This window comes from Pistacia vera, unplaced genomic scaffold (genome assembly GCF_008641045.1).
Source record: "Pistacia vera cultivar Batoury unplaced genomic scaffold, PisVer_v2 Contig40, whole genome shotgun sequence".
In the NCBI taxonomy this organism is placed as follows: Eukaryota; Viridiplantae; Streptophyta; class Magnoliopsida; order Sapindales; family Anacardiaceae; genus Pistacia; species Pistacia vera.
The window spans coordinates 927271-939440 of record NW_022196224.1 but is presented as its reverse complement, the minus strand read 5'-3'; the positions used below and the strand labels follow the sequence as shown (position 1 = coordinate 939440).

Genomic DNA, 12170 nt, shown 5'->3' with positions numbered 1-12170 from the left:
AATATGGTCATGTTCGTATGTACTTTTCTTGTATTAGTTTCTATGTGCCAAATTTAGTTGTACATTAGTGAATATCAACAATAATCAATTGTATTTTTGTGAATTTTTAAGTAATTGTTTACGATCTATAAAATGATCAAAATGTTTTGGTTGGCTATCCATTTATAGTCTTTGATAACCAATAATTTTTTCAAAAATGATTGATCTAGGGGGAAAATTATCTAGAGTATATATGACATCTGGGTTATCGATAGTACTAATGATATTCGATTGATTACCCCAAATCCATCAAATTTACACTAACAAATTAAAAACTTATCAACATCTTTTTTTTAACTAAACAAACTTCAGGTCAGGATTGGCCTCATAGAAGCCGTGCAAGGCCATTTCAGTCTGCGATGCGGTTGCGGTCACCGAGATTAGATCTGGCTTCATTTAGGCACCAGAGGTGAGATCCAATTATATTATATCACAAATGGTAGGTAGAAGAAAAAGGAGGAATAAGGGGAAAATGAAAGAAAAAGTACTTTTAATTTTAAAAAGATGGAAATATCAATAATATCTTACCATCAATTAATTTTAATGACAAAAACTAACAGCTAGGAGCTAAGGTCAAATTTCCCAGTCTTTCACATACGGGGTCGACGAATAAAGCCACATTCCAAAAGAGCCACTCTTAGTTTGTAGCTGGTGTCTAAAAGAATTTTAAACTCAAGACTGTCTCTGTTCCTTTTTGGTTTTTCTCTCTGTTTTTCTTCATGTTTCTTGTGTCGTTTATTATCCTCTTCCTTCTCTTACCTTACTCATCGATAGCCAAAAATACATCAGTTATAGACAATGATCAAAATATATATGGGTTCTGTCAGCCAACAAATTGCAGCGAAAATGGCCCAAAAATCAGATTTCCCTTTAGGCTCAAGACTCAACCAGTCTCTTGTGGCCTTGAAGGGTTTGAAATGTCATGTTCAAATGGCAAGACTATGTTGCATCTTCCTTTCTCAAGCGGTTACTATGTGAAAGACATTTCTTATCTGTACGGATGGATTACCATTATGGATATGAATGACACCACATGCCCAATACAAAGTCTTCTCTCTCTTAACTTCACAAACTCCAGATTCTCCCTCGGAAATGATTTCACCTTTCAGATGTTGAATTGCACTGTGAAGATTACATGGACAAATCCTGAAATAGGACCGTTTGATTGCATCAGTGATGAGCGAAATTTTATTTATGCAATGCCTGACATGACATATGAATACGTCTCGATGCCCCAGTTTGCAGTAGGTATAAAACTGTTAACACTTCGAATTATTTGGATCGAGATATTCCAATTGAAAACATATTCATAGTTTGGGAAGCCCTTGATGGGTGCTGGGACTGCGAAAAATCTGGGAACTATTGTGGCTTCGACACTACAAGTAATTCAACAATCTGTATCAAGAACAAACGTAAGTTACCATTTAGCTTTCTGAAAGTACAGTATGAAATTTCAAGAAAAATCTTTGATTCGTTTGTGGTTTCTATTACGTTGACTGGGTATAAGTTTGTTCAAAATTTTCTTTTTATAACATAAAAATTGAACTTCAAGATACATAAACAGATGAATATCTTGGTAAGAGTACCATTACTTGATTTATATTTTAATAGAATAGAGTTGAATTATAGTTAATTCATTACTAATTTTGAAGTGCCTACATAATTGAACTAGTAAATTTATGATATGATATTTTCATCTAATTAATAAGATGTCTCTATGATTTTAATGAACTTTTATTTACCGCATGTTTCCCCTCTTGATTGTTGCACCTTAGTGATAAGTTATAAAGCATTTTCGGCTCCTGATTTGTTGTCAGTGAAGGTTGAAACTTGAACGGTGGGATGCACTTCTTCCACCAAGTTGTTTTACGCAGGCAAAAATAAAATAAAAAATAAAAAACAGAGCAAGGAGGCCTTGCAATAGAGACAGAACTACAATATTACCTTTCCAAATCCACTTCATATTTAAAATTAGTTCCTTTCAGTTGCTTGGTGTGAATAACTTTCAATAATTTTATTTCAAAACCAATTTTCACATTTTCCTTTCTTTTCTGAACATTTTGAAGAATGTCCTGTTCATCTTCTAGCTGTATTTTAAACATTTTAGATAACATTCTAGCTTGCAATTTAGAATGTTATCTAATTAATCTTATTACTCGACCAAGTTAAGAATTTCTCTTTTGACATGCAGATTATCGTGGTCATGGTCGTGTAGTTAACATTGCAGTGCCTACAGCCACAAGTATTGGAGGCATTGTCTTCTTTGCATTGGTAACACTTCTCGTTTACAAATCCAGGAAATCTGAAAATGAAAAAGAAACTCAATTGAAAATAGAGAAGTTCCTCGAAGACTACAGGACCCTCAATCCAACCATATATACTTACAGTGACCTTAAGAAAATAACTGTTAAATTTAGGCATAGACTTGGTCAAGGAGGTTATGGAAGTGTCTTTAGAGGAAAACTCTCCAATGGAATTCCGGTTGCTATTAAGATGTTAGAACATTCAAAAGGAAACGGTGAAGAATTTTTCAATGAAGTGGCTATTATAGGTAGGATTCACCATTTTAACATTGTTCGTTTATTGGGATTTTATTCAGAAGGAACACGACGTGCTCTTATCTACGAGTTCATGCCTAACGGATCACTTGAGAAGTTTATATTCTTAGATGTAAACAAGTCAATTTAGTGTCCATTGAGTTAGGAAAACTTGCAAGACATTGCCATTGGTGTTGCACAGGGAATAGAGTACTTGGACCAAGGATGCAACCAGAGGATCCTTCACTTTGACATCAAGCCTCACAATATATTACTTGACCATAATTTTCTGCCAAAGATTTCAGATTTTGGGCTAGCAAAGTTATGCTCAAAAGAACAAAGTGTTGTGTCAATGACAACTGCTCAAGGAACTACAGGGTACATTGCCCCAGAACTTTTCTCCAGGCACAGGCACTTTGGCGAGGTTTCTTACAAGTCCGCTGTTTTTAGCTATAGAATGATGCTACTAGAGATCGTTGGATGCCGAAAGAACATTGATCTTACAATTGACAAAGAAAGCTAAATTTACTTTCCAGAGTGGATAATTGGATATAACACAGAATGAGCCAAGGAAAAGAGCTTACTTTAGAAATTGAGTTAGAGGGAGATGAGGAAATTGCCAAGAAGCTTGCAATTGTGGGACTCTGGTGCATTCAGTGGAATCCAACAGAGAGGCCTTCCATGCCACTTGTGTTACAAATGCTTGAAGGTGACTTGCAGAGCTTGGAGATTCCTCCAAAGGCCTTCGCTTCTTCAGATGATGAAATGGATGCAAATTAATCATTTATAGAGAAATTAAATTGTTATATAACTAAGGAACTTCTTTCAAATGCTTCCACGCATAAATAAATACATTGTCCTTGTAATAGCACAACTTAAACAGAGTGTTTTGAGTTTGGGATTAATTATTATACAAGTTATCTCAAACTTTTATGTACTACTTTAATTTAAGTTCAGTGGAATCCAATAAAGAGACCTTCCATGCCAATACTAATGAATGTAAACTAGAGTAAAGGATTTGATAGTTTTACCATTGGCATGGAAAGTCTTTAGGGTGCGTTTGGTTCGAGGTGAAATAAGATAAATTCTGTAATCTTTGTTTAATTTTCAAGATTCCCTCGTTTGGTTGTCAAGTAATATAATATTACAGTAATATTTTATTGCAAATAGTGGTTACTATTGGTAATATTGGGGGTAATCAGATTACCTTCCCAAGGGGTGTTAATGTTAGATTACTGGGATAATCATAATTTTTACCCTATTTTGCCCTTAATATTTTATCATTCCAGACACATTTGCCCTCATATGTCTACCAAATAACAATTAGCTCAGACCCCCTACATTTAAGAACTTAGCTAAAACACTCCCGCCACAAAAAAGTTTAAAAGTTAACAAAATATCCCTAATCATCCAAGACCACCGCCAGTCGCTAGCCACCACTGCTTGCCACCGGCGAAAGTCGTCATATCGGCACAAGACTGGCAGGATCTTGCCGGTCGTGTGCCGATAAGGACATTTTCGACCATGGATTTGTGATCCATGGCTGGAAACGACCAGATCTGGCCGTTTCACGGCCAAAGATGTGGTTGTGAAACACCATAGATCTGACCGTGAAAAGGCCAGATCTTTGGCCATGAAACGGCGATCTATGGCCGTTCCACGGCCACATCTTTGGCCGTGAAATGGCCATATTAACGGCCAGATCTAGCCATGAAACGACCATATTCATGATCAGATCTAGCCAGATTAGGCCTGATCGGCGTACGACCAGCCAGATCCGGCTGGTCGTGCGCCATTACAGCGGCTTCCGGTGGTGGTGGTGGCTGTCGGCGGTGGTTTGGGGTGAGTAGGGGTGACTTTGCTACAAATTAAAGTTGTATATGGTTGGGGTGTTTTGGTAAAATTTCAAATATAGGGGGGTTAAAAGAAATAATTTAAAAAATAATAGAATAAAATAATAATAAAAATAATATTATATTATTATTTTAAAATGAGGGCAATTTAGTAATCTACATAACATACCCACTCATTTATCCTCCCAACCAAACATATTGTTATAACATACTCATCAATTTATTCTAACCGACCAAACACATTTCTCTAAAGATTCCCTAGTAATCTATCTTTCCAGTAATACAATATTCCTCAAGAATATAACATTCCTTGAACCAAACGCTACCTTAATGTTATTTGTAAATAATATCTAAAGAACTTTGGGATGCCTCTAGAGTTCTTTCTTTAAAAGTTGAAATGGACTCAAATTGATATAACAAAGACTTAATTGAAGTGAACTTACTTTTTCAAACACCTCCATCTATAAATAAGACTCATTCTTCTCTTGTATTAAAATTTGAACAATTGAGTGTTCTTGATTTCTTGAAAGATATAGGAAATATGTTAAGATTCTATTATGAAAACCTAAATCAGTGGTGAAAACTTAGTCTCTAATAAACAATCAAACTCATGACAGATATAATAGAAACAAGTATAGAACAAGACACAGCAAAATTATAGTGGTTCGGCTTTGCAGCCTACATCCACTCTCCAAGGCTCACAATAGGGGATTTCATTATCAATCAATAGTGTACAAGAAGAGATATTGAATCAGAACATAAGAGAATACAAACAAGGAAGGAACACACCAAATCCGTAAAACCCTAGATTTCTCAATCCGAAATCTACCCCTTCCTTCTGGACCAGCATGAGTTAATTACGCATGCTTCACTCTTGGATCATCAGCCATCTATCCTTGATTCTCCATAACAGAAAGATTGTAAGATCAATTCTAGAACATTCTTCAAGGTTGAGAGCTGTCGAACCAAACAGAAAAGAGAGAGAGAGAGAAGGAGTCTACGCAAAAGTGTGAAGACCTAATTAGATAAGTGATCATTAGGTTGGCCAAAAAACGACGTCGCATGAGTGTTTGACTAAACAGGGAAAAAACTGACTTCCACCTTGGCAAAAAAGAAGCCACATCATCACAAAATAACTTTTGGATTTTTAGGAAACATAAACTTTCACAGGAAGTCGTGCTTTATTTATCCGTCCTTAATGTATACCTATTTCCAGGTTTACCGTAATGTTGTTGCCGAAAATATTGCTTAGTATAGCCATTTATTTATTTATGTATATATGCGGAAACAAAAACTTGACTACTTGAAGCATGCTTTCACCTAAAAAACGACGTGTATAAGAAGGAAACTGTTATGTTTTACTTTAGTAAATTTTGCAAGGATATTATCCCCGCTTCAAGTCCCACCATCTTTCACTGTGCATTCTTTCAAGCCAAATTGCATGAACATTTCAGTATGTTATTCTTTTTGTATTAGTTTCCATGATTGACAGGAGTTTAGCTTAGACTTGTCATTTTGGTTTTTTTCAAAAGGTTGAATCGATCAAATCACTTTTCAGCAGGAAGTGGTGTGTATAGTTTCGGGGTCTTCTTACTGGAGTTGATCAGTGGACATGAAGCAAATGGCAGAAATCAGTCAAATGCAGACCAAAACTTAGTATTGCAGGTACATGGGAAGTCTCAATTTAAAAGTCAGGAAAAGATGGCTTTCTCTCTTATCCATTATCGCCATCAGTGTTATTATTGAGGAGATGCGAAAGCTATTCTACTTTTGACAAAATTCAATTTTCTTTTGAAGGCTAAATGTGTTGAAGTAAATGATATTTTGCTGGAAATCATTTTGCATGGTTGGTTTGAAAGTTTGGCGCCAGGTTTTTGAATTAAAAGGGCTGTCTGTCATGTGCAGTTCCCATCCTTTTTTTTTGGAAGTTATTTGAATGATGTTTTTGGTGAAGACAGCCGGTGATTAAGCCACAAAATCTCAGTGAATTTTGTGTTTGTTAAGAGTGGTTCAAATTGTAGTATATTTAAAGATTATTTATACTGAAAAGTAGTTGTAACAGTGATGTATTAGGTTCATATATTTCTCTGTTTTGAATGAAAAACGCAAACTGTTTTTGTATCAGTTCTTTCTCTTCTGTTTTAGCTCTCTCTCATGCATAAATAACCTTCTTTCTCTTAGCTTTAGAACCCTGAAAAACCTACAATTGGTATCAGAGCTTCTTTGATCTTTCAGGACCAGAATACTAACTTAAAAAAGCTTCTCCATGGCATCTAGTTCTGCTCCAATTTCTACTCCAGTTTTCAACGGTGACCAGTACCATGTTTGGGCTGTCAAGATGAAAACATATCTGAAGGGCCATGGCTTGTGGCAATATGTGGAAGAGGAGAAGCAAGTTCCCCATCTTGGACCCAACCCAACGCTGAACCAGGTAAGAGCTCATGAAGAAGAAGCAGCCAAAGCTCCAAAAGCATTATCTTGTATACATTCAGCCATGACAGATCAGGTCTTCCCCAGGATCATGGCATGTGAGACACCTAAACAAGCCTGGGACACTCTCAAGGAGGAGTTTGGAGGGAGTAACCAAACAAGAAATATGCAGGTTCTAAACTTGAGAAGAGAATTTGAAGTACTCAAGATGCAGGAGACAGAATCTGTCAAGGAATATGTGGACAGACTCATGGCTGTGGTGAACAAAATCAAGCTGCTAGGGGAAGAACTAACCGATCAGAGAGTGGTGGAGAAGGTCCTGGTCAGCTTACCTGAGAGGTTTGAAGCAAAAATTTTGTCCTTAGAGGACTCCAAAGATCTGTCCCGAATCAGCTTGGCTGAGCTGGTTCATTCACTTCAAGCCCAGGAACAAAGAAGGTAGCTGAGGCAAGAAGACTCAACTGAGACAGCCATGTATGTAGGTCAAAAAGGAAGAGTACAAGAAAGAGAAGACAAGAAATATAGTGGTGAAAAGAAAGGAAAAGAGAAGAGCTACAATCAAGGAGGGAAACGTGGTGGACAAAGATCATTTCCTCCATGTGTGCACTGCAAAAAGAAGAACCATCCAGAATATAAGTGTTGGTTCAGACCTGGCATACAATGCAGGTCATGCAAGCAGTATGAACACATAGAAAAAGTGTGTAAAAGGAAAGGAAATCAGCAGGAGCAGCAGGCTGCAGTGGTGGAGGTCCAGCAACCAAATCCAGAAGCAGAACAACTCTTCATGCTTCATGCACAAACCACAACATATGTGATGATGTATGGCTGATTGATAGTGGTTGCACAAACCACATGACTCCAAATCTGTCAAGTTTTGTGAGCTTGATAGACTCTTTCACTCCAAAGTCAAGATTGGCAATGGAGAATTTGTGGAAGTCAAAGGAAGAGGTAAGGTTGCTGTCCCAACTACATTAGGCACCAAATATATTAAAAATGTTTCTTATGTGTACCCGAAATCAACCAAAGCTGGCTGAGTGTAGGTCAAATGCTAGAAAGAACTACTCCCTACATTTTCAAAATATGTCTTGCATTGTAGTTGACAACTTAGGGAATGATTGATGATGTGAAAATGCTAGGAAAAAGTTTTCCAATTGAATGAAAACTCAGCCTTGCATGCTTGTCTGCAAAATGTGTTGAAACTGAAACTTGGCACAAAATACTTGGGCATTACATTATTCAGGTCTTAAGGAAATGAGAGGAGAGAACTTGTTCAGTGTATGCCCGAAATTGAGGAGAGGAAGGGGTACGTCAAGTTAGCCAACTGGGAAAAATCAGTAGGCAACCATTTCCAGCAAAACAATCCTGGAGAGCTGCTGAAAAGCTAAGCTTATACCCACAGATGTTGTGGTCCAATGCAGGTGTCCTCTCTGAAAGGCAGCAGGTATTTTCTGCTGTTTATAGACATTTCACCAGGCTGTGTTGGGTCTACTTCCTGAAACAAAAAGTGGGTGGCTGCAATGTTTAAGGGGTTTAAGCAAATGGTGAAATGAAACTGGTTTGAGTTTGAAAACCATCCGGAGTGACATGGTTCAGAGTATACCTCAAATCAATTTCAAGAACTGTGTGTAGGGTCTGGAATAAAGCACCAACTGAGCTCTCCTTACACACCACAGCAAAATGTGTGTGAGTGAAAAAAGAACAGAACTGTAATGGAAATGGTAAGGTACATGCGTGTTTGAAAGAGACTTCCGAAAGTTTTCTAGGCTGAAGCTGTAATATAGCAGTTTACCTTCTCAACAAGCTGCCACCAAAGCCTTGGATAACAAACACCATTTGAGGCTTGGTATGGAGTAAAGCCAAGCATCAACCACCTCAAAGTGTTTGGAAGCATTTGTTATGCTCACATTCCGCCAACAAGGAGTAAGTTGGATGAGAAGGCTAAACTGGAATTTTGTTGGTTATACAGCTTATTCAAAGCATATAGGATTTCCAATCCTAAGACCAAAAATTCCTGGTTAACCGTGATGTAAAGTAGTGAAGAAGGGCTATGGAACTAGGACAGAAATGAATTGAAAGGAGTAATATGCAAGAACAAGGAGAGACTTAATAGCTACTCAGGATACTCCAGATTTCAGCTCTGATTCTGAAGCTGTTCTTCAATTAGGGGAACTAGACCTTTGGCTGAAATTTATGACAGTGTAACTTGGCCTTGATGAACCAACATGTTATGCTGAAGCAGCCAAAGTTAAGAGTGGAAGGCAGCATGGATAAGAAATGACATAATTAGAAGAATGCAACCTGGGACTGGTAACCAGACCTGCCGAAAGAAAGATTATCCAGTGAAATGGATTTTAAGAAAAAATTGAATCTTGATGGTTCAATTAACAGACACAAAGCAAGGCTTGTAGTGAAGGTGCACAGCAGTTTGGGGTGGACTTTACTAACACTTTTGCACCAGTTGCAAGCTTGCAACCATCAAATCCTTCTTGCAATTGCAGCCCATTTTAAGTGGAAGTCTTCCAAATGGATGTGAAATCGCTTTCTTGAATGGGTGGCTTGATGAAGAGATCTTTGTGGAGCAACCTAAAGGGTATACGGTTGAAGGACAGGAGGATATGGTGTACCTTCTTAGGAAGCTCTTTATGGATTAAAACAGGCCCCTAGGGCCTAGTACAGCAGAATTATGAATTCCTAATGAGTTTGGGGTTTGAAAGAAGTCCTAATGACATACCTTATATGTTAGAGAGGTGGATTATGAAAGGATATTTGTATCCTTATATGTTGATGATCTGCTGGTGACAGGTCTAACTCCACTAGGCTGCTGGATTTCAAGAAGGATTGCCAAGGAATTTGAGATACCGACTTAGGGGAGATGAGTTTCTTCTTGGGAATGGAAGTGTGCAGTCCCCTATGGCATATTTATCTCCCAAGAGAGGTATGCTAATGAACTTCTCAAAATTTGCAATAGAGAACTGCAAACCTGTCAACACACCTCTGCTGCAAAATGTGAAGCTGTGTAAAAATGATGGTGCTGCTAAGGTTAATGAAACTAAGTACAGAAGCATAGTTGGGTGCTTGTTGTACTTGACTGCAACAAGGCCACATTATGTTGCAGCATTTTACTCTATAGGTTCATGGAATGAACCAAGAGCTGCATTTGCAAGCAGCAAAAGAGTCCTCAGATACATTAGAGGATGTCCAGACCTGGAATATGGTTTAAGGAAGCTGAAAATTTTAGTTTGCATGGTTTCACTGACATTGATTGGGGTGGCTCCTTGGATGACATGAAAAGCACCTCTGGATATGTTTTCTTTGTGAAGGCAGGTGCCATAAGCTGGAATTCAAAAAAGCAAGAGGGTGGTAGCCAATCCACTGCTAAAGCTGAATATGTAGCTACTGCTGCTGCAGTCCCCAGTTGGTTTGGCTGAGAAGATCTTGAAAGACTTAAGGCTGGAACAGACTCAAGGAAATGTGTTGCACTGTGACAACCAATCAGCAATTGCTATGTCCAAGAATCCAGTACTCCATGGTCCACAAAGCTATCAGAATCAAATATCATGCGTGGAAGGCAGAGCAAGATGGTGAAGTAAATCGATTCATTGTAGGGGAGAGGAGCAAGTGGCTGACATAATGACCAAACCTTTAGGCAGATCCAAGTTTGAAGCATTAAGATTCAGACTTGGAGTTTCCAGCAAAAATATCAAGGAGGAGTGTTGAAGTAAATGATATTTTGCTGGAAATCATTTTTGCATGGTTGGTTTGAAAGTTTGGCGCCATGTTTTTGAATTAAAAGGGCTGTCTGTCATGTGCAGTTCCCATCCTTTTTTTTTGGAAGTTATTTGAATGATGTTTTAGGTGAAGACAGCCGGTGATTAAGCCACAAAATCTCAGTGAATTTTGTGTTTGTTAAGAGTGGCTCAAATTGTAGTATATTTAAAGATTATTTATACTGAAAAGTAGTTGTAACAGTGATGTATTAGGTTCATATATTTCTTTGTTTTGAATGAAAAACGCAGACTGTTTTTGTATCAGTTCTTTCTCTTCTGTTTTAGCTCTCTCTCATGCACAAATAACCTTCTTTCTCTTAGCTTTAGAACCCTGAAAAACCTACAAAATGAAGCAGTGATGTCGGGGACTATGTGGATAAGACAATAGGAAACCAAACAGTGGACACTGCAAAAGAGATGATAGAGTTGGCATTGCAATGTGTTGATCTTAGTGAGAGGAGGCCATCGATGAGGCATATCGTTATGGAGTTGGAAGGGATTCAAGAGAGGGAAATTAGTGTGTTGCGTTCTGAAATAGGTGCAGTAACACTTGGGAGTGAGTTTACAAAGGAATACTTCATAGTGGTTCTTTAATTGCCATTAAAGTTCTAGAAAATTCCAAGTTTAGTGCAGAAGAATTCATCAATGAAGTCTCAACAATTGGTAGAATTCACCATATCAATGTTGTACATTTAGTTGGATTCTGTTTAGAAGGATCTAAACGTGCTCTTGTGTATGAGTACATGCCAAATGGATCTCTTGATAAGCATATATTTTCCAAGGCAGGTAGATCTCTATCATTTAGTTGGGACAAACTATATGAAATTGCTCTTGCAACTGCTCGTGGGATTGAGTATCTGCATGGGGGATGTGATGTGTGCGTTCTTCATTTTGACATTAAACCACACAATATCTTGTTGGACCAAAATTTCATCCCAAAAGTCTTTGATTTTGGACTTGCAAAATTTTATCCAAAGGAAAATGATTTTGTGACCATTAGTGCTACAAGAGGAACAATATGATACATAGCTCCTGAATTGATTTCAAGGAATTTTGGAACAATTTCTAGCAAGTCAGATGTTTATAGCTTAGGAATGGTATTGTTGGGAATGGTTGGAAGTAGAAGAAATTCTGATATGAAGGCAGCTGGTTCAGGCAAAGCATACTTCCCCTCATGGGTATATGACCAACTAAATATTGGAGGAGATTTAGAGCTCCAAGATGTCACTGAGCATGAAGTCGTGATTGCAAAAAAAACTGTCTAATTAGGTTATGGTGCATACAAGTGAAGCCTTCAGATCGTCCCTCAATTACAAAAGTTATTGAAATGTTAGAAGGGAGCATTGACGACTTGCAATTGCCTGCTAAGCCTTTCTTTTCTTCTTCCGAGTATATCTCTATAAGAATGATTCAATCAGACTATTCAACCGCCTGGCTATTATCTGAATCAATGGAAGAATATTCATACAACAATACTGATTCATAATAAGTTTCTTTTTGCCAAATGTAATTGTATAGAAGTGAGTATATATTCACCGATACTC

General features: G+C 37.7%; 1 protein-coding gene and 2 pseudogenes across 1 annotated transcript; all 3 read left to right on the top strand.

The window, feature by feature from the left end:
• Positions 1–1052: 1052 nt before the first annotated feature.
• Positions 1053–3356, top strand: LOC116141559 (annotated as a pseudogene).
• Positions 3357–6695: 3339 nt separating this feature from the next.
• On the top strand, positions 6696–7688 carry LOC116141558. Its single transcript, XM_031427053.1, has 2 exons — positions 6696–7297; positions 7526–7688. Exons 1-2 carry the CDS (start codon positions 6696–6698, stop codon positions 7686–7688), a joined length of 765 nt encoding a protein of 254 aa, XP_031282913.1.
• A 23-nt stretch (positions 7689–7711) lies between these two features.
• LOC116141557 lies at positions 7712–12112 on the top strand (annotated as a pseudogene).
• The last annotated feature ends 58 nt before the right edge of the window (positions 12113–12170 follow it).